The sequence below is a fragment of the Meles meles genome, chromosome 5, assembly GCF_922984935.1.
Source record: "Meles meles chromosome 5, mMelMel3.1 paternal haplotype, whole genome shotgun sequence".
Classification (NCBI taxonomy): Eukaryota; Metazoa; Chordata; class Mammalia; order Carnivora; family Mustelidae; genus Meles; species Meles meles.
Window position 1 is genome coordinate 149,738,116 of NC_060070.1, and position 25,192 is coordinate 149,763,307.

General features: G+C 53.9%; 1 protein-coding gene across 3 annotated transcripts in view; it reads right to left on the bottom strand.

Moving 5' to 3' along the window:
- Positions 1–2,188: 2,188 nt before the first annotated feature.
- The window catches only part of GPLD1 (glycosylphosphatidylinositol specific phospholipase D1), a 52,223-nt gene continuing 29,219 nt past the window's right edge, over positions 2,189–25,192 (bottom strand). For 2 of the 3 annotated variants that reach the window (XM_046004891.1, XM_046004892.1), the window contains 18 exons: positions 24,051–24,158; positions 23,806–23,833; positions 23,571–23,710; positions 21,205–21,291; positions 19,348–19,468; positions 17,112–17,251; positions 15,506–15,692; positions 12,935–13,045; positions 11,635–11,709; positions 11,380–11,536; positions 10,750–10,891; positions 9,930–10,035; positions 9,753–9,846; positions 6,744–6,920; positions 6,202–6,362; positions 4,875–4,901; positions 4,730–4,780; positions 2,189–3,121 (listed from right to left, as the gene is read on the bottom strand). In XM_046004891.1, coding sequence (XP_045860847.1) covers positions 3,035–3,121; positions 4,730–4,780; positions 4,875–4,901; positions 6,202–6,362; positions 6,744–6,920; positions 9,753–9,846; positions 9,930–10,035; positions 10,750–10,891; positions 11,380–11,536; positions 11,635–11,709; positions 12,935–13,045; positions 15,506–15,692; positions 17,112–17,251; positions 19,348–19,468; positions 21,205–21,291; positions 23,571–23,710; positions 23,806–23,833; positions 24,051–24,158 — 1,999 coding nt within the window. In that variant the 3' untranslated portion in view covers positions 2,189–3,034. Of the gene's footprint in view, positions 3,122–4,729; positions 4,781–4,874; positions 4,902–6,201; positions 6,363–6,743; positions 6,921–9,752; positions 9,847–9,929; positions 10,036–10,749; positions 10,892–11,379; positions 11,537–11,634; positions 11,710–12,934; positions 13,046–15,505; positions 15,693–17,111; positions 17,252–19,347; positions 19,472–21,204; positions 21,292–23,570; positions 23,711–23,805; positions 23,834–24,050; positions 24,159–25,192 lie in introns of all 3 variants that reach the window. The other variant, XM_046004890.1, reaches the window with a different exon arrangement.

A 25,192-nucleotide genomic window follows, 5' to 3' on the forward strand; every position in this document is an offset into this window, starting at 1 on the left:
GAGTAGAGTAGATGACTGAGTAGACGGAGGTGTCCCCTCAGCCACCCCCCCCAAAAAAGAAAGTGTACGGAGCCCCGTTAATCTGTATGCCTACGCCTCAGAGCTTGACACGGGGCCTTCCTAAAACCAGAAGAGTGGCCAGAGCTGCTGTGCTACTACAGACGTAATAGTAAAGCCCGCGCGCTGACAGTGTAGGGCTACCTGATGCCGCAATAGGATGGCACAGGACCAAGTTTGGGCGTCCATTCACCAAGAACAAAAATGCTGTTCCAGTCGCTGATGTGAGAGAAAACGGAGTTAAGTAGTTTCCCCATGCCCGTGTGGTTAGAAGAAGCCACTGGAAGCTGGCGGATACGATGGCCCAGGCTGGGTTGGTGTCAGCAGGGAGTGGCCCACGGGCACGCTTTGAGGTGTGGGTGTCGGAGTGTGGCTCTCTCTAGCGTCATAGACATGTGTGATGACTTTCAAAACAAAGTATCTTTGATGGTCTTCTGATTTCATGGGACATTGTCACACCTCAGAGAACTGCTGCTGTTCTTGATCTTAGGGAATCACTGTACATAGGTTAGAAATGGGACTTCACTGTGATGTAAAATTGAAAAGCCCAAGGGCTTGACTCCAGTCAGGCACAGAAATAGAATTTTGGCCTTTTTTCTTTTGGTGTGACTTAGTTTGTGGACTTGAGTAAAAATTTTTTTTTCAGGAGTCCTGTTTCCTCAATGAAAGGGAAACGTAACTACCTCTTAAATCTGATGCAGAGAAGTGACTGGTGTTTTGTAAAGTTCTTGAAGGTGGTTAGATCAAGGAGGATTTCAAAATGTCAACTCACTCTGCTTTGTGGATAGCAGGATGCTTAACTTTGACTTAAAAATGATTGAGCACAAGGGTTTTGTTACGTGAGTGAGCAAGCAGTCTTATCCCGTTTAATAAGGTCAAGGCATGAGATTCTTAATAGACTGTTTTTGGAAGGCCTCTAAGGACATGTGGCAGAAGATAGCACAGACGGTGAGAAATAACCACTCAATCAAAAGCTGTTGGTTTGGTTTTTCCAAGACTTGTACATAGCTTTATTTTTGGAGCTACAATATTTAATACACTTGAATCTCAGGATTTACTTTCCCTACTTTACCTGTGGAGGGGGTCTGAGGGACGGTATGTGAACAGAGCACTCAGAGATCAGAGCTCATTGCGGAACTTACTCCAAAGTCTCTATATATAGTCTCTGTTTCAAAGGCATGAAACCATTTTGATCTTAAAGCAAGTTTTGTAATAGAAAAATTGCAAATACGTACATGTGTTTTGATATCTTTGAAATAAAGGTCATGGAATTAAGTACAGATTTGTGTTAATGAGAGACTAAAACCCTACAAGGTATTGGTTTGTTGTTAACCATTTCAGAATCTGTTTAGAACTATAGTTAATACTTAGAGTGAGAACATAACCCACCTAGGGGGATACTGCATCAGACTCTACAGGCCAGCATGTGGTCTCTGCCATCCAGATTGACCTTCCGGAGTAGGAATACCACTTCGCACTTTTGAGTATGGGATTACGAGGGTTAAGTGTCCTGTATAAGATCCTACGTGAGAACCTGGTTTGGTCTGGTGTGTTTAGACACTGAGAAAAATGTCCATCCTTGGGTAGATGATGGTCGTGCGTCAGCCCAGGCCCTTGCTCCAGCCATGGCGTGTGAGAGAACACAGACTTCTCAAACGTGAAAGTTAATCTAGTTAAGGACTTGAACTAAGCAGTTACTTCACCCGAGTTGAGCTGCCACTCATTGTTACCCAAATGAAACCAAATGGTGTCTCTGCACCCTGTGCTGTTCCCTAGGGCCGCAGCGGCTCCCACCTGTCCGCAGAAAGGACAACGGTCCCGGCAGTCATCCCGAGGTGTTCTCTGGTATATGCCCGTTGGTCCCCTCTTCCCTGCCCTGATGCTCAGTGTTCACTCAGGAGCGGTGCCTTGATTTCTACTCTGACTTGACTCCTCAGCTGCATTCCTGTCTTTGAACCAGTCCCAACGCTGCCTCTAGGGAAGTTAAAAAGGGATCTTGTCATCAGTTACTTTTCTCTACTGTTGGTGCCAGGAGGAAGAATGGTTCCTCCCTCATGGCCACAGGATCTCTAAGAACGCCTTGGCGTGTTCAGTGAAGCCAGAGCCTGCGGCGGGTGCCTTCCCCCCAGCGTCCCCACCTGCAGGCCTGGCCGACGTAGGCGCCGCCAGTCACCAGTCAGCCCTGGAACCGAGGAAGCCAAGGCACGCTTCTCTCTGCTCGCTCTCGCGCGGTGGCCTCCACCCGGAGCTCTACGGGGCGAGGTTTGTGGGCACGTCTTGTGCCAGCCCAGTGCGACGAGGGCTTCTCTTGGGAGGACACAGAACCAGTGGAGTCACCGGGTTCACCTGTTAGAACAGCCGCTTCTACACCAGCAGGTGAGGGCACTAACGGGAGGTTTTATAGTTTTGTACCGGTCGTTCACTCTGTGAAACCCTGGAAATGCTGCGGTTCTCATACGGACCCACTCGCTTACAGCAGGTGGCTGGAGTGACGGGGCTCTCCGCACCCCCTACTGCTCACTGGACTGTTGTTGCTCTGCTCATTCTGTCCGTATGCTGTGCTTTCTGTTCCACTTGAATTGGAATGAGTCACCAACTTGAGAAGGACATTTTAGGAGAAACTGTGACAGACTTTCCTAAGAGCTAACTAAGTACAGAGAAGCTTTCTAGGCATGAGAAGGACGTAGGTATTGTGTGGAGAGGGCAGCGGTCGTACAGCAGGGCTGAGGCCAGGCCAGGAGCTGGGAGTAAGTTGCAGTACAGGGAGGCAAGGGAGGAAACCTGGGAAGGCACACGAGGCAGCAGAGTATCTGTCGTCGTTCACTGTGTCGTACTAGGCCTGTCTCCACTCCAGGAGCCCCTTCTAGCAGGATCCGCCCGGCTCCCCTGGAGGTGCCCCTTTGTCCACCAGAACGCTCACCCTGGCGAGGACTCGGCCCAGAGAGGAGACGCAGAGGAGGAAGAGGTGGCGAGGTCTTTACTGGAGGCCGAGGCTGTAGACGTGCAGGGCCCCAGAGAGTCGGGCTCCCAAAGAGCTCCTCCCAGCAGCGACGACCACTTGGTTCTGTAGAGGACACAGACAGTATTGTCATCACACCCAAGAAGTCCGTGCCCGAGTCCAGGCACCCTGCTGTGCAGCAGTGGCACAGAGATGGGGACGTGGGGTAAGTGCCATGAGGGTTCAGAGATGTGGGCGGAGGCAGCTCAGGCGCAGGCCGAGTCCTGACTCCAGCCGGGCGCTAACCTGCTCACTCCGGGAGGTCAGTGAGTGGCCGCGCTCCTGCTCTGTCCATGTCCACTCCTCAGCGGACCTGGACTCGGGGCTTCACGCCACAATCCCAGGTAGGCAGGCGAACTAATTGGAGTGTCCACCTCAGTGAACGATACTGACAAAGGCGAACTTGCAGTGTTAATCAGCAAAGACTCAACTGCCAGTTACTTACAATCTACAGCACCCCTCGCAGCTGGAAGTCATGGCGGATGTATAATTCACGACTTCTTGATAATATCTAACTTTTTCGAAAATGAGTTTTAGGTGTAAGCCAAGCTTACGATGTAATCTGTCACCAGACCTTTTGAGAATCCTCTCATGAATTTAGTAATCATCTTTTTATGTTCTGGATAACCCTACATTTTGCTCCTCAGGCTTGCCTAGAAATGGAGTCAGGCAAGGGCCACTTGAACTGTGGGCCACCAGAGGGCAGTGTCCCCCAGCGCCAGAACACGGGGCCAGGTGCGCCCCAGCTACTCCTGTCCTCATGGGCATGTTCCTCTCCTTCCCGTGCATGTAGACGGTGTGCTTCCTCAAAGGTAGGGGCTTTGTCTCAGCCTGCACAGTTCTGTGCGATATCCTGTCCTAAAGTAAATGAATGGATGGATGGATGGGTTCGGTGGTCTAGCTGTGGAGTTGAAGATAAAACCCTTTCACTGCTGTGTCCATTACAGTCAAAGTATGCACACCCTCTGCTTAGCAACCTTCCAAAAGTAGCAGCAGGGATATTTGCACAGTTATATAAAAATAGAGCTGTGCAAGAACGCTCACGGCAGTAAATAAATTGGAAATAATGGAGAAATATCTGGGAAAAGTGAATGGAACAAGACGGTGCCTCAGGACAGTCCCCTGCAGCCGGCAAGCAGCTGGCTCTGCCTGTGTCCGTCGGAGAGGGAGTGCGATGCATGGGAGCCTGTGAGCATGAAGCATGACCAGTGGGACAGTGCGTGTGCGCACTGTGTGCCCCGAGAGGCCTACAGGGACTCAGCAGTCTGGAAGGAAACACTAACGGTGGTCGGCTGACGTGGCAAGGGCTTGCCCACGCTCCCCTGAAGGCCCAAGTCAGTATTCGTACATGAGGCTTCACGGGACAGCAGCCGCCACAGACGTGCGCGGCCACGGCCCAAGGAGACTACAGACACTGAAATTTAAACTTCATATAAATTTCATGTGTCATGAAATATCCTTTTTTTTTTTCCAACCATCTAAACGAATCCTTTTTTAGTTCACGAGCTATACAAAACTCAAGGTGGCCCCCAGGCTGCAATTCGCTAGGTCCTGCCCTCGGGGATGAAACCGGGAAAGCGATGGGAAGGTGTGTTTCAGACAAAAGCCAAACAACGAAATGAGATCATCCCACCCCAGCCTTAGCTCGTAAAGGTCAGGAGTCTTCACACTCACCTTGTCTTTAGACCTCACGGTGACCACAGAGCTCCCAAACCTTGAACTTGCCTGTAAGATAGGAAAAAACACCGGATTTTATCAGTTTAAACTAAGGGAAGGAGCACATCTGTGGTTTTCCTTCATTCCTGCAGGAAGTACTTACCTCAGGAGAGACCAGTACGTACTGGGCCTGGAAGGAAAGGGAGAAGGACTGTTACTGTGTGTGGCTCAACTGACTCCCCGCACGCACACTTCTGCACCCTAGATGGGCCCAGGTGCTGCCCTCAGACTCGAGAAAGTCACCTTACAGGAACTTAGCACGAAAGTAGATGTAGTCACGTACATCCTCATTTATGCTTCACTTATAAAAAAGATGCAGTGGGAATTATATTGTAAATGAATTTATACCAGTGGAATGAAATGGACTAAGGGACTATTAACAGCTACTGATGTTTACATAAACGGTGGCTTATCCACAGATAAAACCGTCGGCAGCCAGGAAAGGTGCTGTAGGAGAATGGAAGCAGGCATAAAAAAGCCAGGTGAGGGACAATCACTTCCAAAATTATGTACAGCAGCTCAGTTAATAAACATCCCCCCACAGTTTAATGACCAAGAGCGCATTTCTGGTGCAGGTCCCTGTCCTTTCATTTCTGAGCACTGTGACCTAAAGCACCTTTTCCTCTCGGATCTCTGGTGTCTTCCGGGGAGGGAGGGAGAGCTGTGCAGTGCTCAGCATAGTGCTAGGCACAGAGTACATGCACAGTAAGCGGTAGCCATTGAGGTCAGGAAAAAATACCAGAAGAATACACATCAAAAGGTTAATTATTTCTGCAGAGTGCAAGTCTAGGTAGATGATTTTTGAATTTTTAAAAAAATTTTGTACATATTTTCTACAATCTTTACAATAAATTTTAATTTTGCAACTAAATAGTTGTTTAAATAATGGGTGTTTTATACTCAGGAAACTTAAGGAAACACACCTGAGAAAAGGAATAAAAGCAGTGAAACGCACGCCTGGGTGGCTCAGCAGCTAAGCCTCTGCCTTCAGCTCAGGTCATGATCCCAGGGTCCTGGGATCGAGCCCCACATCAGGCTTCCTGCTCAGCGGGGAGTCTACCCCTGCTCTCTCTCTGCACTCTCTCAAGTAAAATAAAAATCTTTTTTAAAAAGGCAGTGAAACGGAAATAAGAGTCGTCGTTTTAATGAGAGTGTAATGGCCCGGGCCTGTTTTCCTCTGCTGGGGGCTCCCACCCAGGCAGTGGCAGGGTGTGACCAGAACCAGTGGGACACCATGTCCAGCCAGACTTGAGCCACAGGGACAAGCGCTGCAGACCTGCAAGGAGGCAGGGCGACTTGGCCTACAGCAACAGACGTGCGATTGTGTCCTGACCACAAACAGTCCCGGTAAAAACTCTGGGATCGGCAGTGGACACGACTATGAGACATCGTGGGCACCCGCTTTTCCCAGCACGGCAGGAACACCTTACTTTTTCTTCAGGACACGGAGCTGTCCATGATTTGCATTTGCCCGTCATGTCGCCAAAGGTGATGTCTTTGCCATTATATACATAAACGCGGCCGTCTTCTCCCCCCATCAGTCCAGAGGTGGCATCTGTTATCCTCAGGGGGGCTGCCACCATGACTTCATCTGCAAGCAAGAGAGACCGGAAGGAAGTATGTCCCCCTCCCTGTCGTCCTTTCCACTGCCCCTGCTGGATCCTGGCCCAACCTCCCATAAATCCGACTAGTACATCCTTCACGGGGTCTCCCCTGCGCTCGTCCCCAGCAAAGGCGTGCTTTCCTAGTTTATCCTCCATCGGTGACAACGGATGTGGGTGGCTCTCGTGTTACTGCCTTCAAGAAATCCAGCTCACTTGGCTCCGGTCCTGCCGGACTCAAAACAACTGTAAAGGCCGTCGGGCCACTGGGCTGTCCGTGATGAGGGCAGAGGCTACATGATCCAGTTAGGGGACTGGTCTGTTGAGCAAAGGGATTTGATTCTTAGCCAGAGTCCCTGTTCCTTTCCCACCTAAGCCATCGCCGTCCAGGTCACTCAAGTGCAGAACTCCACCAAATCGAGAGAAGCGGCGGTCCCCGCGGAAGGTGCTGAGCAGAGAAGGCTGGGTCTTGGGCGTCAGCTCGTACATCCGAGTGGTTCCGCCTTGGTGCAAGGTCATGGTCAGGAAGGCCATTCTGGACACCTCATCTGAAATAAACCAGGGCACACTGCCTGCTGCCATCCCAGGCATGAAGAGAAGACACAGCACCGCATGCATCCCAGCCTTGCTTCAGCCTTCCATACTCCGGTGACACAATGGCACAGAACTGCACGGGACAGGCATTTGTAGCGGGAAGGTACAGCGGGCTGCGGCGCGGACACCCAAGCGAGAGCCACACTCCGGGCTCCCCCATCGGACAGCTCTGACCCACACAAGCGTCTTAGTTCAACTAACACTAGGTCCCTACAATCCTTTCAGTGACCTCATACCTTTGCAAAACTGGGATTTGGGGGATTATAATAAAATGCAGGTACCATGAGAAAATCTATGTGGATTGAAAATGAGGATGGAATTGCCTGATCTGATTCCAGGTTTGAGAACAGGTGTGGTGCCCAAAGGGAGCCACAAATTCAGCCTGTGCAGAACATTCACACCAGGCCCCATACTTGGCTTAACACTCTCCAGTCACCAACATGAAAATCTGATTAATCTTCCAACAGAGGGGCCCTGGGCGGCTCAGTCAGTTAAGCGTCTGCCTTCTGCTCGGGTCACGGTGCCAGGGTCCTGGGTTGAAGCCTCGCATCAGGCTCCCTGCTCCTCCCCACTCGTGCGCTCTGCCGCTCTCGCTCACTCACTCTATAAAAATCTTAAAAAAGGGGCGCCTGGGTGGCTCAGTGGTTTAAGCCTTTGCCTTCGGCTCAGGTCATGATCCCAGGGTCCTGGGATCGAGTCCCGCATCGGGGTCTCTGCTCGGCAGGGAGCCTGCTTCCTCCTCTCTCTCTCTCTGCCTGCCTCTCTGCCTACTTGTGGTCTCTGCGTGTCAAATAAATAAATAAAATCTTAAAAAAAAAAAGTCTTAAAAAAGGCAACCACCTTGGATGTGAAAGCTTCAGGGTACTTGTCTATGGAAAGCTCAGAACTGCCTGGACCTGTTTCTTGGCGGGGGGCGGGGGGGGTATTTTTTTCCCAACAGAGGGCTGTGCATTTTTGTTTTGTACCAGAACCCACAAATTATGTGGGTGAAATCCAAGCAGAATGCAAGTGAGATAGGAAAATCTGAGTAAGATTCAAGTGCTGGATTGTATTAGTGTCTACAGCCTGGTTGTGACATACTGAGTTTGCAAATATTATCTTGGGGAAAACTGGATAAAATGGGACATGGATCTCTGTATGGTTTCTTATTACCGCATGTGAATAAGAATGGTCTGGACAAGCAGCCAACTCTTGGTTTCCTCTCAGGTCAAGATCGCAGGGTCCCGGGGTTGAGCCCTGCACTTGGCTCTGTGCTCAGTGGGGAGCCTGCTTGTCCTTCTCTATCATAAATAAAAATAAATATGATTAATTTGTATATAATACAGATCTCTACATTAATCTTTTTATATTTTATATAGTATTCTGAAACAGGAAAATACTAAGACAGGAAAAACATTAAAACCAGGTCTGCACAGCACGGCAGTGGAAAGAGAAGTGAAGCAAATAAACCACTAACAGGTGTTGCAAGAGTTTGGAAATCACCAGCTAGTCTCCGTGAAAGGGGGAGAAACGTCAGCTACTCCAAGGCTAAGTCAGCAAGTTTCCGGGGTTACAATGCTGTGTCCTTAATCATGCAGTGATTCTGGGGTGGCTGGCTGGCACCTTCCCCAGAGCACGCACCCCTTGATCTCCGGGGTTGTAAGTTCAAGCCCCATGCTAGGTGTGGAGCCTCGTTAAAATGAAAGAGAAAAGAAAAATCTAGCCATTCCTGTCCCCAGTCCACTCCACTTATTCTTCTAGTGTTGTGTGACACTAACACCTTCCTGAAAAGTACCTTGACGGCATGTAAGAGGAGCCTTACCGGGAGCCGCTCCAGCCCAGTTCTCCTCCAGGAGTCGGTTTTAAACGCTATTCATGAGGCAGCGTTTTCCGTACATCGATGTTCGAGAGAGACCTTATTCGCAATAGTGGAAAGGTGGGAGCAGCCTGAACTTGCAGCAGCAGGATGCTGGTAAGAGTTGACGTGTGTGCATGGGAACAGATGGGATCGGTATCGAAAACCACACTCTAGAATCGGTACCATGAGGACACGCTCAGGGCATACAATTTAAAAATTAGGTGTGAAAACTTAAGCTCATGCTATATGTGTGTGTGTCTAAGTTTTTAAATATTTAGAGAAGGGGCGATTCTAGCTATGTTTTTGTATTTTCACAAATTTCTACAATAAGCATGATTCACTTTGATCATCTTCAAGGGAGTAGGTTTTGTTTTGTTTTTAAGATTTTACTTATTGAGAGAGCGAGCGAGCGAGCATGAGCAGAGGGAGAGAGAGAAGGAGGGAGCAGGGAGCCTGATGCAGGACCCGATCCCAGGAACCCGGGATCATCACTTGAGCCCAAAGGCAGATGCTTAACCAACTGAGCCACCCAGGGGCCCGAAAGGAGTAAGTTTTTGTTGGCTTCTTAAAACTCCTTCCCGTGAAGTAAGTAAGATAATGGCTTGCTAACATATGTCCTTAGACCTAGTCCTAGAACTGACTTCAGGATTTTCTGAGCCTCCCTCTCGTTCTAAGCTCAGCGGGACAGGAGCTTTAAAAACACGGTAGGTGACTTTCGGGAGGGATGTCCAACTCTTTGAGGGGGATTGTAAGTAGCATTTTGCAGATGATGATACCACTGTTCCGGGAGGTTAAGTAACCTCCCCCAGGAGGTTCACATAACCCCCAGGTTATGAGAAAGGGAAATAGTCGCAATCAGGTGTGTCTGGCTCCAGATGTCATGACGTCCCCCCCACAGGACAGGGTCAGGGAGGCACTTGACTGAAACGCAGCCAAGTGTGTGACCTACCGCGAGTCGGGGCTCCAACCAGCAACACCTGCTTCCGAGTCCCGTTCACCAGCACGTGGCCACTGGACAGGGAGGCCCCCAGCTTCTCCATGGCCTGCGAAGGGCAGTCAGTCAACACCGTGCGGCCCCTAAGACTGCAGGGTGCCCCGGCTCCTGCGGAGGGAGCAGCGGCCGTACCTTGTCTCCGGAAATGGTAAACGAGCTTTGGCAATTTGGGGGCAGAAAGCCGTACACCCGTCCGAGGCTCTGTTTCTCGTCGTGAGCGCGGAAGTGGGGGGCCAGGCTGGAAGGAAGCAAACAGGCGGCGGGGGCAGCTGGCCACGTATCCTGGCCCCAGCAAAGATGAGCTCCCCCTGCCTGGCCCCAGCCCTGTGATCCTCGGGGCAGCAGCGCTGGTTGTCCGGGATCCCAGTACGAAGACCCCCCATGCAAGGCTCGCCGCCCTGAGAGCAGCCACAGGGACACCCGCGGTCACGCGCTTGGTCGTGTTCCGCCAGAGCCCACGTGACGGATCCTACCCCACACCTCAGAATGCACGTATCTGGAGATCGGGTTTTCAAAGAGGCAGTTGCTACGCTGGGGTCCCTTGGGTGGGGTCCTGATCCAATGGGACTTGTGTCCTCGTAAGAACAGAAAGACACCAAGGACGGGCATAGGGAGAAGGCAGCGGCCGGCACAGCGAGGAGAGAGGTCTCCAAGCTCAACGCCACCGACGTCGACCTCGGATCCCTGGTTCCCAGAACTGAGAGAAAATGCGTTCCCGTGGCTTCTGCCACCAAGTCACAGGAGCCTTGGTGGACCCTTCCCCCTTCCCCCTTCCCAGCTCACGGTTCAGCTCCCAAGGAGAAGGCTCTTGCTGCACAGGGTAGCTGTTCCTCACCGGGAGGGGCGGGGGTACGACGGACTCGGCCCCTCTGCGCACCCCCCGCAGGCTCGCGCAGCAGCAGGCACCCGCCCCTCGCACTCCTGGGTCCCCGGGCCCCCCAGGAGCACTCACCCACTGGTGTTCCTCCAGGTCGGGCTCCCCACCAGCAGCACGGTTCTGTTGCTCACGCGGAGCCCGTGGAGCGCATAGCCGAGCCAGGAGAAGTCCGTCTTGCCCCGCACCATCCAGTTGGCCGCCTCCACGCCCAGCTCTTCTACAGAGACAACCGGCGCCTTTTACCTTACGTGGCGGCAGAGTCTACCAGAGCTCCTGTGTGCCCCAGCTGCTCCCAGGGGGCCCCAGCGTCAGACATGGAGCCCATGCTGCATAGGAGAAGTACGTTTCTGGAGCCCACGTCTGGGGGTAGAGGATGCGATACAAAGGAACCCCCCCCACCCCCGCAGGTCGGGGCATCACTGCGCTGCCTTCCGAGGAAAGCCTCTGCCAACAACCTACTGGCCCTTCTGCAGCTGGACCTGGATGTTGGACCCCTTTTTGTCTATCTAGGGACTCTATCTCCTGGATGATAAAGGTACGTGCTCTCGTATCTTAGCTGCAAGAGGAAAGCGCGATCAGAAAATTCAGATGAAATGAGAGTGGAAGGAGGGAGAAAAGACAGAAGCCCCTAGGCATGAGGGCAGACCAGACCGGAGCAGGGAGGTCTCCGGCCCTCCCTCCCCGCCCCACCCCTGCAAGCACTACCTTTGTGGCTCCGGCTGGGGTGAGAATAAAACGCAGCCACGATGCCTTTCTGTTTCCCTCCGCCTGGCGCGAAAGGGGAACCCATGACCAGATCGGGCTCGCCGTCTCCGTTCATGTCTGTGGCCATGAGTGTCCAGCCCAAGTTACAGTACGTGTCCTGCAGGGGAAGCCGGAGAGCACGTCCCGCTCAGAGGCGGACGGCTGGAGGCGGCAAGGTCTGGCCCACAGGCCCTGGCCACGAAGGGGTCCTCGTACCTGGCAGGAGATGGTGACGTTGGGGCCAGAAGACATTCCTCCTCGTCTGGAACCGAAGTAGACATACACCGCACCCTAGGTGAAGGCAAGCCATGGGACAGTCAGAGTCAGGGGTGGTGACCTGGGAACCTCGGGTCACCGCAGAAGAGACAGGGTGATGAGGACCTAAATCCCGAGTCCCCACGGCCAGGCCTCAGCAACAGACAGAAACCGGTCCTGTGCGTTTGCCGCTGGGCTGAGGTGGTTTTTATAGCTCTCACTTGCATCAGCCTGTTAAGGTCCCCAATGCTGAAACGGTCACTCCTGTCCTTGCCCACCGTGCATACTTGCTCAGTGCACCGGCTGGACAACCGCTTGCCTCCCCGCCTGAGGCCTTCCCTGACCCGGCCCACAATTCCTCGGAACACGCCGTCTGGCCAGCATCCACAGCAGACGCATGTGCACCGTCAGGCCCTGTCCCAAACCAGCTCGTCTTGTAACTTGCTGGCCTCTGTCCGCACTCGGGAAGCATCTATGTTCCACCACGAGCCAAGGGGGGGAGACTGTGATAAATAAGACACACTCTGTCCTCCCGAAAAGCAGGCCCATGGACAGTGACACCATGGCGTGGAAGGTACTGGAGTAGGGGCGGAGGCTGCAGTGTGGGGACAGGCAAGTGTGGCCTCGACCAGAGGCTGGTGACAGCAGCTGCCGTGTTGCTCCTAAAGGAAAAAGGGGAGAAGACCCTCCAGGGGCAGGGATCCTCTGAGCCACGTCCTCGAGTGAGGGGGCCTGTGGGCTCAGAGACGACAGATGGCTCACAGTCTAGGAGCGCAGAGTGAGGACACGGGCACAAAGGCGAGCTCGTGGCAGGCAGAGCGTGATGAAGGGCCTCTGACTTTTGGGGTCACACAGGGTGCTGAGCGGTGCCCTGCCGTGTGCAGGTACACACAGATGAGAGCCCGTGCTGCAGGAAACAGGGACCAGGGAGGTCACTGCTCTGCTGTGATGACAGGGAGCTCTCGAGGGCCTGGAACCCCCCGTCCCCTCACTACCATTCAGTAGCCTGTGGGGGAGGTGAAGGAGTACAATTTCTGGGGTCATCAGGAAATGCAGGAGACCAAATGGAGGCCAGGGAGGCAGGAACCAGGTGCTGCCAGGCAACCCAAGATCACGTCAAGGACCCCAAGTGGGGGGGGGCCTAAGTCTCCCCACAAATGCCGGCCCGGCACATCTGGCTGCCTGCTGTTCACGGAGCCTCCACCCAGCCCTGGCCTTCCCCTCCCCGACGCCCCCTCTCCCCCTGCAGCGGCAGCCTTACCGTGTAGGCAAGCTTCTCGGAGCCCACCGATGGCGCACCCACGGCCAGGTCCAGCACGCCGTCCTTGTTGAAGTCCAGCACGGCCAAGGCCGAGCCAAACCGACCTGAGGGCTGAAGGGGCACCAGTGACCTCCAGGCTGAGCCACAGTTTTCAGAAGAGCATGCGACTCCCTGGGAGTCCAGGGGACCCGGGCACCCGACCTGGAAGCTGAAGGCCAAGGGCCAAGTGCACAGCGACTGGAACACATCTGCACCCCGCCCGCTGGGTGGATCGGCCCCAACGAGGTTTCGGGCACATCTGTCTGCTTGGAGGGGAAGACGAGGTGCCAGAAAGAAAAGGGTCTGTTCTCACAAGTTCTAGGTTTTTCGAAAATGGTCCCCCACGTGTCCAAAATGAGAACCCCATACAGCAAGCACAGCCACTGCAGGAGGAGCACTCAGAACATTCTAGAGCCACCCTGTGCAACGTGGGGGCCACCAGCTAAACGTGGCTGGATTAGCTGAAGTCACGTTAAACCAACAACTCAGCTCTTTGGTTGCACTGGGTGCATTTCGGGTCCTCAAAGCCCCTGCAGCCCACGGCCCTCCCACGGGCCGGCACAGCCGCAGAGCAGTCCCGTGGGTGCACAGAGTTCTGTGGACGCTGCGCTCGGCCCGACCCACATGGGGGCAGGCCTGTTTACTATCCCCGCTCGCGCGGTTACAGATGGGAAACCCAGCCGGGTCCGGGACCCTTTCCTTCCGAGGTGGGTTTTCTCCGTCTTCCATCTCCTGCTCTCTAGAATCGGCCTCCACCGAAAGCCACTCACTCGGTCCTCCTGGTCTTTCACAACGGAGAGAACAACGAACGGTCTTGCACAAGTGGAGGTTTGCGCCGCACGCACTCACACGCACACACGCACGCGCGCACACACGCCCACACACGCCCAGAACCCGCATCAGTTACGGATTGGCCAATCGTGCCACACCTGTGCGATGGCCTCTGCGGGACCGTCCCCTCCTGCGAGGCGGGAACCTGATCAACCGGAAAGGGCTGCTCCAGCCACAAGGCAAGCAGGGGCGCCGGCCGGCTGAGGCCAGCTTCGTTTCGTCAGCGCCAGCTGCACCCCAAGGCCTCCCCCGGGTTAACCCGTCGTTCCTCGACAGGCGCAGGATCTCCTTCCTCCATCAGGGCCACAGCCAGGCTTAGTGCAGGCTGCGGCTAAGGACAGAGCTCTACCCCTGGCCCACGCCTTCAGCCGGCCACCGGCCACGTTACCCACGGGCTCTGGGAAGAGAGAGCACAGAGCTGCCTCCTTCCCGGTCCCCCGCTGAGGAAGCGCACCTCCCAGCGGCTGCCTCCCTCCCTCCCGTCTGCAGGAGCCCAGAGGATTAGGTTTTACCCAACAGTCTGACAGGGGCTTGGCTTCGTGCAGAGGAGCAGGGGTGCCTGCCTTTAGCTCAGGTCCTGGTCCCAGGGTCCTGGGATCGAGCCTCACACTGGGCTCCCTGTCCGGTGGGGAGCCTGCTTCTCCTGCTGCCTGCCGCTACCCCTGCGTGTGCATGCTCGCTCTCTTTCTCTCTCTAGTAAATAAAAATCTTTAAAAAAAAAAAAAAAAAGTAAGGCGTGGGTAGACTGAAATGGGTAGACTTATTTTGGCCTGTTCTCATGTGGTGGCAGAAGATTCTAGAAAACACTGCCCCTCCTAGACGGTGGAACCTCATGTGTGGCCAGCCAGCGTGGGACTCAGGGCTCCCCTGGCCAGTCGGTAACCCCATACCTTCCGTGGGTCGAGGTCTGTGCACACAGGTCATCTAGCTGTGTCCTCCTGGCATTAACTCCACAACAAAAGCTTTAGCGGTTTCCCTGCAGCAGAACCACCATCTGACCCGCAGTCCAGCGTTCCGTCCCCTGCGACTTGCTCCCGGAACACACCGTCCCACCAAGGCCCCCGTGCTCGCCTGTCACCGGCCACAAGGCGGCCTACCCTCCCTCCTGCCCTCGTGAGGACTAATGCCAGTCCCTCCCGAGGAAGCCCTTCCAGGTCCCTGGTGCGCCGGGAGGCCCTGACCCTGACCCCACGCCGAGCATTTCTCCCACGGTCGCTGTGGGGTTTTCCTGGGGCCGCGTCACCACTTGAAACCGAGGAAGGAAATCGGAGCGAGGTCTGGGGTTTGGGCAGGAGTCACGCACCCGCGTCGGTTTCTTGATTCCGACACGTTGCCACCGAGGTTACATAAGCCGTTACCTCGGGAGACTGGGGGGCGGGCGTTTGGGAACTCTGTACTGTCTTGACGGCTTTTCTGTGGATCTGACATTCTTACAAAGTAAAAACTCATATAAAAAGGGAGGCTTGAGAGAAACTTGGGAGGGGTTGTAGCACCAAGAAATCCCATCCTGACGGGCGACTCAGAGCAGCCCCGGATGAAGGGCAGGTGTGTTTCGGGCAGGTAGGGACCCGCCTTCCGGTGAGGACAGGACAGAGGGAGGCCACCAGCATGGCTGCTCCCGTCCTCCTCGGCGCTGGCCGCTGGCTCTGAGGAGCGCGGCGCACGGACGCGAGAAGGGGGACTCGGGGACCGACGCCTCACCTGGAAACCCTCCAGGGTCATGTGGGCCTCCCTGTCGAGATCCAGGTCGATGGGGGGCAGCCCCAGCTCGTTGCCGTAGAGGAGGTACACGCGGCCGACCTGGGGGTGGCCGGGGCGGCTGTAGCCGGGGGCGCCCACCACCAGGTCCCCGTGCCCGTCCTGGTTGAGGTCAGCCGAGGTCAGTGCCCTGGGGGAGGGAGAGAGAGGCCCGCCCCGTGTCTGCTGAGAGCCATGCTCCCCGCAGACGGTCGCCTGCTTCTCTCTAGAGCCCGCGGCTTGAACTCCCCCTTGTTGAATTTTTCACCCCGCGTGACCGTGGAGAACAGCCTCTCCTGCCACTATCTTGTCTGTGGGATTGGGTCTTGCTCTCCATGAAACACGACAGCAGCAACACTGGACACATTAAGGGCTCTGGGCGTTTCTGAACCGTATGACCCGAGCAGGGGAAAAGCATCTTCACGAAGCATCATGTTCTGTGCAAGCCCAGAGTCACCACGCACGACCCCGGGCTCGCAGGGGACAGACAGGAAGTCTGCACCCGGCCAACGGCCCCGGCTGCTGTCGGGCGGGGCAGGAAACAAACGGAAGAGAAAGGAGCCCGAGACCCACGTGCGTTAAGCCCCCGGTGGTACTGCTCCCACGGCTGCCCAGGGTTCCCTGTGCTGTGAAGAGACGAAATGCTGAACGTATCTCGTGGCTGTTTCTAAATGCGGGTCGATGAGCTACCGGTTAGAGAGCAAGGTTCAAATGTCTTTGTTGGGGCAGCTAGAAGGACAGAAATCCCGTACTTGCTCTACTTATGGCCACAGAAGCAACCAGAGATAAAAGAGGAAAGTCGTTTCTAAAGGGGTTACCACCTGGTGAGAGGGACCAGACCGTTCCCCGGCTCCCGGGGCTGGACGCTGGGGAGGGACCTCTGCACACCCTGCCCAGGCCCGGCCGGAGACCGTCTTTGGCTGTGTCCGGAAGGTGGCCAAGAAGAGCCACCATGCACGGGGACCGGCCAATCAACACAGCATCCACCTGCCGTCGCCTGTGCTGGGGCTGAATGCGTCAGGGGCCCCCAAAAGATGGTCTGTCCGTAAACTGCTCCAAGGGAAACAATGTCATTTCAGCCTAGAAGTGTGGCTGGAAACGGAGGTTTTCCCAAAACCTCCATATCCTTGGGCTCCGTTTGGGTTGATTGTGAAAATCAGAGAACTCCCCAACGTCCTACTTCTACAATCATTGGGGGGGCGGCGCTAGGCTTTTGTCACATGAAGCGGTGCTACCCTGATCACCGTACTAGCGGCTTATCCGCGTCTGGTGTCGTGACATTCCCCAAAGTCTGTGACATCACGTCTTTAGGACATCGAAGCTTTGCGATCGTGCCGTGACACCGCACCATGGTCATTTTCAGGGAAGAGAAAGCTCCTGCGCTTAATCCCATCCTGACCCACTGTAAGGAGGCAGTTCCATCTTCAAGTAACTTGGCCACTATGTTCTGTTTTTGTTGAGGAGCTGACTGGGATATAAGGCGCCAACAGGTGCCACCGAAACTATCTGCCAAATGACTAAGTGAAGCTCGTACGACTGGCTTTCAGGAGTGGGAGAAACTCATACCTACCAGCCGAGTCTCGTGTAGGGAACAGACAGAAAGTAAGATGCCAAGGGGCTGGACACATGCTTGTAGGACTGCCGGGAGCTGCCCGTGAATATCGTCCGGATGTTCCTCTCCAAAGCCTGGTACATGAAAGTGAGGGAATCCTGCAAACACAGAAACATTATAGATAAAAGACGTGCGGCATCGTCAACAAAACTATTATTTCCCATCGAAAGTATTACTTTCTAAGGAAACCCGTTTGGACAAGAGCTAAAAAAAAATAAAGCCTCGATTCCTATCACGAAGTAAGATTTTTTTTTTATATTTTATTTTTATTTATTTGACAGAGAGACAGAGATCACAAGTAGGCAGAGAAGCAGGCAGAGAGAGAGGAGGAAGCAGGCTCCCTGCTGAGTAGAGAGCCCGACGCGGGGCTCGATCCCAGGACCCTGAGATCATGACCTGAGCCGCCCAGGCGCCCCACGAAGTAAGATCCTGGATGCCTGGGTGGCTCAGTGGGTTAAGCGTCTGCTTTTGGCTCAGGTCATGATCTCAGGGTCCTGGGATCGAGCCCCGCATCGGGCTGCCTGCGCGGCGGGGAGCCTGCTTCCCTCTCTCTCTCTGCCTGCCTCTCGGCCTGCTTGTGCTTGCTTGCTCTCATGCTAACAAATAAGGTAATCAAATATTTAAAAAAAAAAAAAAGATCAATCCCTGGGCTGAGCAGTTAGGGAGGGAAATCATGACCCCCTGTGCTGGGAGGGCGGGCAGTTATGGCCCTCACAGCCACGCCAGCACGGTATCGGAGAGTGAGCTGGGCCTTTAGCTGGACCAAAGTCAGGAGAGTCTAATCTCCTGATTAATCAGATCCATGTAATGGATCAAAATGGCTTCAACGTTCATTTCATGTAGAACTGGTGCTCCCCCCACCCTCGTGCCCGGCTCGCTCGTCCAGGAAGCACTTATGCAGCTCCTACTGTGTGCCAGGTGCTACGACAGGCCTGGCCCACGGAAAGCCCCTCTCCTGCAGGACTCCCCCTTTCACGGAGGACACAGATCCAAGGAAAAACAGGACAACACGGTAAGTGCCGTGGTAGGGCCCCAGGTCACAACGGGCTACAGAACGCGCAGAGCCCATACAAAATGAGAATGCGGAGCCCCAGGCTCGGAAGTTAAGAATTTTTTCTAAAGATTTCATTTAGTTATTTGAGAGAGAGAGAGAGTGCGAGCAGGGAGGGGTGGGAGGGAGGAGGGGTCAGAGGCAGACCCCACCCTGAGTGCAGAGCCCCATGCGGGGCTCGATCCCACGAGGGGAAGACAATGACCTGAGTCCAAACCCAGAGTCCGACGCTCAACTGATTGAGCCTCCCAGGCGCTGCCAAGTTATTAAGGAATTTAAGGCAGCAAGAGCATTAACTCAAGTGTGGGGACCTTCTCAGGGCGATGGTGGCCCCGTGTGACGGCACACCCACACAGCAGGGCTGCCCCGGCCGGACCAGCTCCCAGAGGCCCCAGTGAGACGGTGTCATATGACCCTTCTCCAGAAGGTAAGAGGCTTCACAATCCTACGCCTGCTTCCCTTCCCAGACCTCTCCTACCCGCTGCCTCGTATCCCTGTCTTGTTTTCCAGGCAAACAAGTCTACTCCAACTATCCCTAAACTTCCCCAAGGGATACACGCGCCCTGATGAAATAACACCTGCTATTCAGGGCCTAATGCAAATGCCACCTCTGCGCGAAGCCTTCTCTGATTGACCGCAAAGCTGTTAAGCTTTATCTTACAGGCAAAGGACTCCCCACCCATGTGTTACTGGCATTCTATTCACATATGATTATTTGTGTACGTATCACCCCAATTAGATTTGCTAAAGGTCAGAGTCCATTTCCCTTTCACCTGAAACCCCCAGTCGAGTGTCTGACTCAAACGGTGACCGCACGGCTGGATTTCACCCGCAGCATCCCCTGTGGGGACTCCGCGCAGTCTGCCTACCGTGCTGCTGACACAGTTGGCCTAAGGACAAAGCAGGACTGGCCCCAGTGCCACTTCAGGCTCCACTGGACTCGCCCAAGGCCACAGAGATCCAGACCCCCATCTCAGAACATGTCTGGAAAAAACCCAGATTTGGTAGCCAAGGACGTTTGTGGCCTGGCTCAGGCACAGGCGACTCTCAGTTGAATGAGAAGAGCCGGTGAGTCTACAGGACGAGATCCCGGGGGCAGCATGTCCCTCTCCCCGCCACGCCCCAGACAGAGAAGATTCTTACCGAGGTCCACGAATCCACGCTAAAGAACACGCCTCTTCTGGTGTGGTTGATGTTTTGCCTGACATCTTTACTTAGGGATGCAGTCAAATTCCTATGGAAATCCTTTTTCTGTATTCGTGAGCTGCTGAAAAGCAAGAACAAACAAAATGGGTCAGACTGAAGAACAGCGGGCCCCCCCAGTGATGGGGCTGAAGGTTACATCAAGTCGATCACAGCTCAGAGACCGTACATTCAAGTTTCTGGAAGCACAAAGAGAAACACCTTCAGAGGACATTGCATGGAGTTTCAGTCCAGTGTGTAAAAAAGCCTGTCCTTACCAAAAATACCTCCCAGAGCCCCAAAGTCCTATTGCATTAAAAAGTGAGGTTTCGGGACACCGGGGTGGCTCAGTGTAGCCTCTGCCTCTGGCTCAGGTCATGATCTCAGGGTCCTGGAATCGAGTCCCGCATCGGGCTCTCTGCTCAGCAGGGAGCCTGCTTCCTCCTCTCTCTCTGCCTGCCTCTCTTGTGATTTCTCTCTGTCAAATAGATAAATAAAATCTTTAAAAAAACAAAACAAAACAAAAACAAAGGCATTTCAGTATTTCACACATGTGCTCACAAAATAGTGTGTAGCTCATTGGGAAACTGGTGTGCGGGCGCACGGACTTCTGACGTGCTAGAATGAATCCTACACTAAAAGTGTATTTTCAAATTTGTGCATTCTAACGAGACTACAAACCAGGTGCCTGGAGGAGCCCGACAGGCTTCCCCAGTGACCGAAGTGAAGCCCCCACAGCGGGAGTGAGCGAAGGGACACGTGTCAAGCAGCCAGCGGAGGGACCCCGACAGTCAGGGGACTGCGAGCCCCATGTAAACGTGCTCAAGTCAGTCAGAGGAAGGAGGGAGGGAGGTAAGGAAGGAAGGAGGGAGGGAAAGAGGGAAGGGAAAAGAAAGGAAGGGAGGGAAGGGAAAAGAAAGGAAGAAAGGGAAAGGAAAGGGAAAGGAAGGGGCTTAAGGGAACCTGCCTGTCTTCTGTTCTCCTGAAGCTCCATGCTCTTTCTGACTTTAGGACCCTTCACCGCTAGGACTGCAGGAGTGTCTAACCCTCGCTCAGCCTCAAGTATCTCGGCCGAGACACTGCTCGCGCACCGAGAGCTCCCCTTGGGACAGGGCTGGAACGCGCCACTGCACGTCCCTTTCCCTCCTAACACCTGAGAGCATCCGGAGCTCTGCTCGGTGCCCATGCACCTGCCGGGACACAGCCCCAGCACGACAGGGACACGCTCTGTCCTGCTCGCGATAAGCCCTCGGTGCCCACACCGGCTCCTGGCAGCGACAGCGAGGAAACGCTGCTGTATCGGTATTTAGGATGAATCCAGCTTTTAGGCGCCTGCGGCTGGCACATGACCCCCAGCAGGAATCCCACCTCTCAGGATACAAGTCAGGCGTCTGGCCCTCTGCCTCAGAAACGGCCGGAAGATCCCCTCCTCATCCCATCTCATCAACCCGGACTCTCTCAGGGTGGAATCTGGGTAAAAGTTATGCATCATAACAATAATGAGTAATAATACTACAATAGTAATAATACTATTAATACTATTATATGCCATTTTTGTTGGTTAGCGAGCACCTTACCGTTGCGCTCTTTACCTCCATTCCAGCATACTATCGAGGTCGTGATTCTGGGAATATGCACGTGTTTTTGCTTTTTCTTTTTTTAAAGATTTTATTTATTCCCTGAGCAGGGAGCCCGATGCAGGGCTGGATCCCAGGACCCTGAGATCATAACCTGAGTAGAGGGCAGATGCTTAACCCACTGAGCCCCCCAGGTGCCCCGAGATGTCCCTTTTCTAGGAAGGTTCTGGAATCCACTTACCCCTGGCTGCTGGCTGGTTGGCCGCCGCAGGGCCCGCCTGCCCGGACGCATGAGATGAACAGAGGGTTCTCAGGCAGGCTGCAGTCGCTGGGGAGAGAGGCAAAGGAATCAGGCATTCTCTTACCTCCTTGGCGAGCGTCAGTCTTGCTGAGAATTGGCGGTGCCCGTCACACTGCCTCCAGCTGTTAAGGGCCCGGGGGCTCACTGCAGAGCCAGACGCGGCAGGTGAGGAGCTCGGGGCCGACCTGATGAGGGCCAATGACTGCGGGTAGCAGGATGGTGACAGGCAGCCCCACACTCGGGTCAGCCGGACTCACAGCCCCCCCCCCGCCCCCCCAGCCGAGCAGCCCCAGGCTGACATGAACCGCCCGGAAGTTCAAGACGCACAGAAACGGATTCCTAACTGCGCCCCTCTCTGCCCGATCATGCCCATTTCTGCTCAAATAGGTCTTAGTCTCTCAATCTCATTCCTTTAGAAACAAAGATTTGTGAATGGACAAGGCCACTGAGAGCACGTAAGAGGTGAACCTTCCATCGCCTCCGGAAAAGCACGTAAGGGAGGGCGGACTCCATCGGAAGAGTCCGTTCTGGAGGCAGAGCGGAGGCGATCGCGGAGGGAGGCTGGGCAGCGTGGAGCCCACCCCACCGGGCAGGGAGCTCAGAAAAGGAGGTGGGGAGAGGCTGAAGGCGAACTTCTGTCAGAATCTTCCTTGGGGCCAGCTTTAAGTCTGGAAAAAGATTCTTCCTCAAATTCCCAACAGGATTAGCAGGGGAATTCCTCAGACTCCGCCACCAGGATCCGGAGGGCAGCCTTGCAATCAATAGGAGCACTACAGTTAGGGTGATCTTTGTCTTTCTTGTTGAAGACTTTCTTTACTTATCTGACAGGGAGAGAGAGCAGGAGCACAAGCAGGGGGAGCTGCAGGCAGAGGGGGGAAGCAGGTCCCTGCCCCGAGTAGGGAGGCAGACGCCAAGGCTAGATCCCAGGACCCTGAGATCACGACCTGAGCCAAAGGCAGACGCTCAACTGACTGAGCCCCACAGGCGCCCTTGGGAATGATCTCTGAATTATGCAGAGCTCCGGGTGGGAACGTGACCACATTCTGTCACTGTTTCTTTAGGAAGACGCACGAGGAGTTTCGGGCAACACACTGCTCCGGAAGGTAACTATCAGTTATCGGTAACAGTAACATGAAATATGTGCACTGCTTCTCTCCCTCGTGAATCTGGGTCCTCTTTCTTTGGCGCTTTCTCCAAAGTTCCCATTCAGTTCCACAAATGCTGACGAATCTTCCTCTGTGTAAAGATGCAGCCAATTCATGGAATTTTCCGCCTTGACAAATTAGAACAGACATCAGGAGACAAAAGCAGTTCTCCCCATGAAAGAGTAACGTCCAGCTGCCCGTAGCTATTTGGACGACCGAACCGAAACGAGCACTAGCGCTGTTCTCCGCGCGAGGATGGCGACCTACGGGCTGGAGACGGCAAGTAAGCACAAGCCACTCCCTCTCCCGTGACCAAGACAGACTCCACTTCCTTCCGTACTAACAACAGTGCCAACACGCACAACGCGCCGCCTACACGCAGACCCGTTTACCTGAGTGACCTCGCGTGCTCCTCCCGACAACCCCGTGACGGAACTGTTACTGTCCCCCTTTCACAGAGGAGAACACAAAGCTTAGGGCGGTTCAGCGACTTGCTCGGGACAACTCAGCAGTTGAGAGGCAGGTCCTGCAAATTCCAAGGCCCATCCCCTAGCGTCGTGTGCGCCTAAAATCCCGGCCACAGGAGCACAGCCTGGGGATGTCACAGGAGGCTTATTTCACTGTTAAAAATTAGTATTTATATGGGACTGTTTCCTGTTTACCAACTGTTTAAAATAGGTCTAACACTCACCGCCGAATACCGGGTTGATCATGCAAGGGGATTTTGTTTCAGATCCCAGCATGCAATTACGGTTAACAGCCTCTGTGCACTGGCGGATGTTTTCAAGGCTGAAGAACATCATCCCACACACACAATATCCCGAAGCCACTCGGATTTAGGCCCCTCCGACTTAGGGCTCCAGCCCCGTGCACCTCGACCTGGAAGAGCCGCCTGGTGCAGATGCAGCCCGACAACCCTCTCCCACTCCACGGCTGCTGCTCGGGCTTCGCACCCTGGCCTTTCCTGCACGGGTGCTCCCTCCACGGCTCCCTCTCCAGACCCGCCCCCTGAGCCCACTCAGTGCCGGGGCGGGCTGCGTACTTAGGGGAGGCTGGCACGTCGTGAGACCTTTTCATCTGATCAGGTGGAAACCTGAGAGCAGCCCCAGGAGAGGGAGGGACGGGGCAGGAGTGGCCGGCGGGAGAAGTCCAGTGTCTCACCTGGTCCCGTTCTCCAGCATGAAGCTCGTCAGACGGTAGATATTAGTGGACCAAAATGCCATGTCATCCAGTCCCCCCAGGAAATATTCTTGGAATTGTTCCACCAAAAATGGAGACTTTCTGGAGTACGTGGGATAAAGCTATGGCACACGAAGAAAGGAAACTTATCAGTAAGTGCTTTTTCTGGTATCTTTATGATCCTTTAAATGAAGGTTCTGAAGAATGAAGCCTTTACCTTGGAAATAGCTAACATCTCTCCGTACCTGCAACATGAACAAAAATTGTGCCTGTTGAGTGAGGTCTGGACAAAGAAGGGAAGCAAATCAACAACAGGCCCCATCCACAGGTGTCTGCTATCACGCGACTGCCTTCGGAGAAAGCAGAAATCCAGAAATCCAACTCGGGAAACGAAAACATCGAAACCCGCGCTAAGGAAGTCACACAAGCTCAGCTACGAATTTTCCTCTGGGTCACACCTACATTTCCAAGAACTGAAGGTACGAACAGTCAACAATCGCACTTCTGGTGATGACTTCTCGGCCATAGAGTTGCTTGTAAATTTCCAGCAGATCTTCAACGGGCACGTACCTGAGAAAAGCGTTGGAATATGATAAGATTCTGAAATTAAAGGGAATATCGGCAGCAAAAGCAATGACCATTTACTGCATGATTGTTCCGTGCCAGGCACTATGCGAGGGGCCCTCCGTGGACTCTGTGTTTAATGCTGCCCACAAGCCACAAGAATGGGGCTGGCACTACCATTCCCAGCGGACGTCAGAGCGCGCTACAGCGCAGGACGCGAACCAACAACCGACACCCCAATCCGACGGTCGTGAAGGCACACTCAAAGGCCAGAAAATAGCTCTGAAGTAGAAAATAAATGTTTGTCTTGTGAATTCACAGTTCAAGGAACAATATATTTTATTCCTTGGAGGACTGAACTATTCTCCAAAGTTATTATTAATAATTTTTGAGAGAGAGAGCAGGGAGGGGTGGGGCCGAGGGAGAAAGAACCTCAAACAGGCTACGTGCCCAGCGCGGAAGCCGATACGGGGCTCGATCTCACGACCCTGAGATCAGGACCTGAGCTGAAATCAAGAGTCAGATGCTTCACTGACTGAGCCACCCAAGTACCCCAAAGTTATCATTTTAAGATACCAAAAATGGCTCCTCACCCCCATCCCGGTTTCAGAGCACACAGCGTATGGTAAAAAGCACCTAAGTCAGGCCTCTGGCTGACAGCTGCCGTTACTCCAGCTGGAAGAAGAGACACATACGTGAGACTAATGCTGAACCAGCTTCCGGCTTCATTTCTGAAGCCTTAGACTGGATCACACAGAAATCACAACCAAACAAAACCCGATTTTAGTATATTTGTAAGAAAGAATCTATGGCGATGTCCACTTTCTAATTTATAAGTGCACCAGAGTGTCCTCTCAACAAAAATAGCTTCGGGCTAGACAAAACAACAAAATATTTTTTTAGATGAATCACCCCACTAGCAAGAAAGTGCAAAATTTCCAAAGGCCCAAAACAAATTGAAACTGGAAGCTTGAAGAGGTAAGCGAGTGTGGAAGCCAGCCCGTGCCCCGAGCCCTGGGAGATCTTCCGATGGCTGCGCA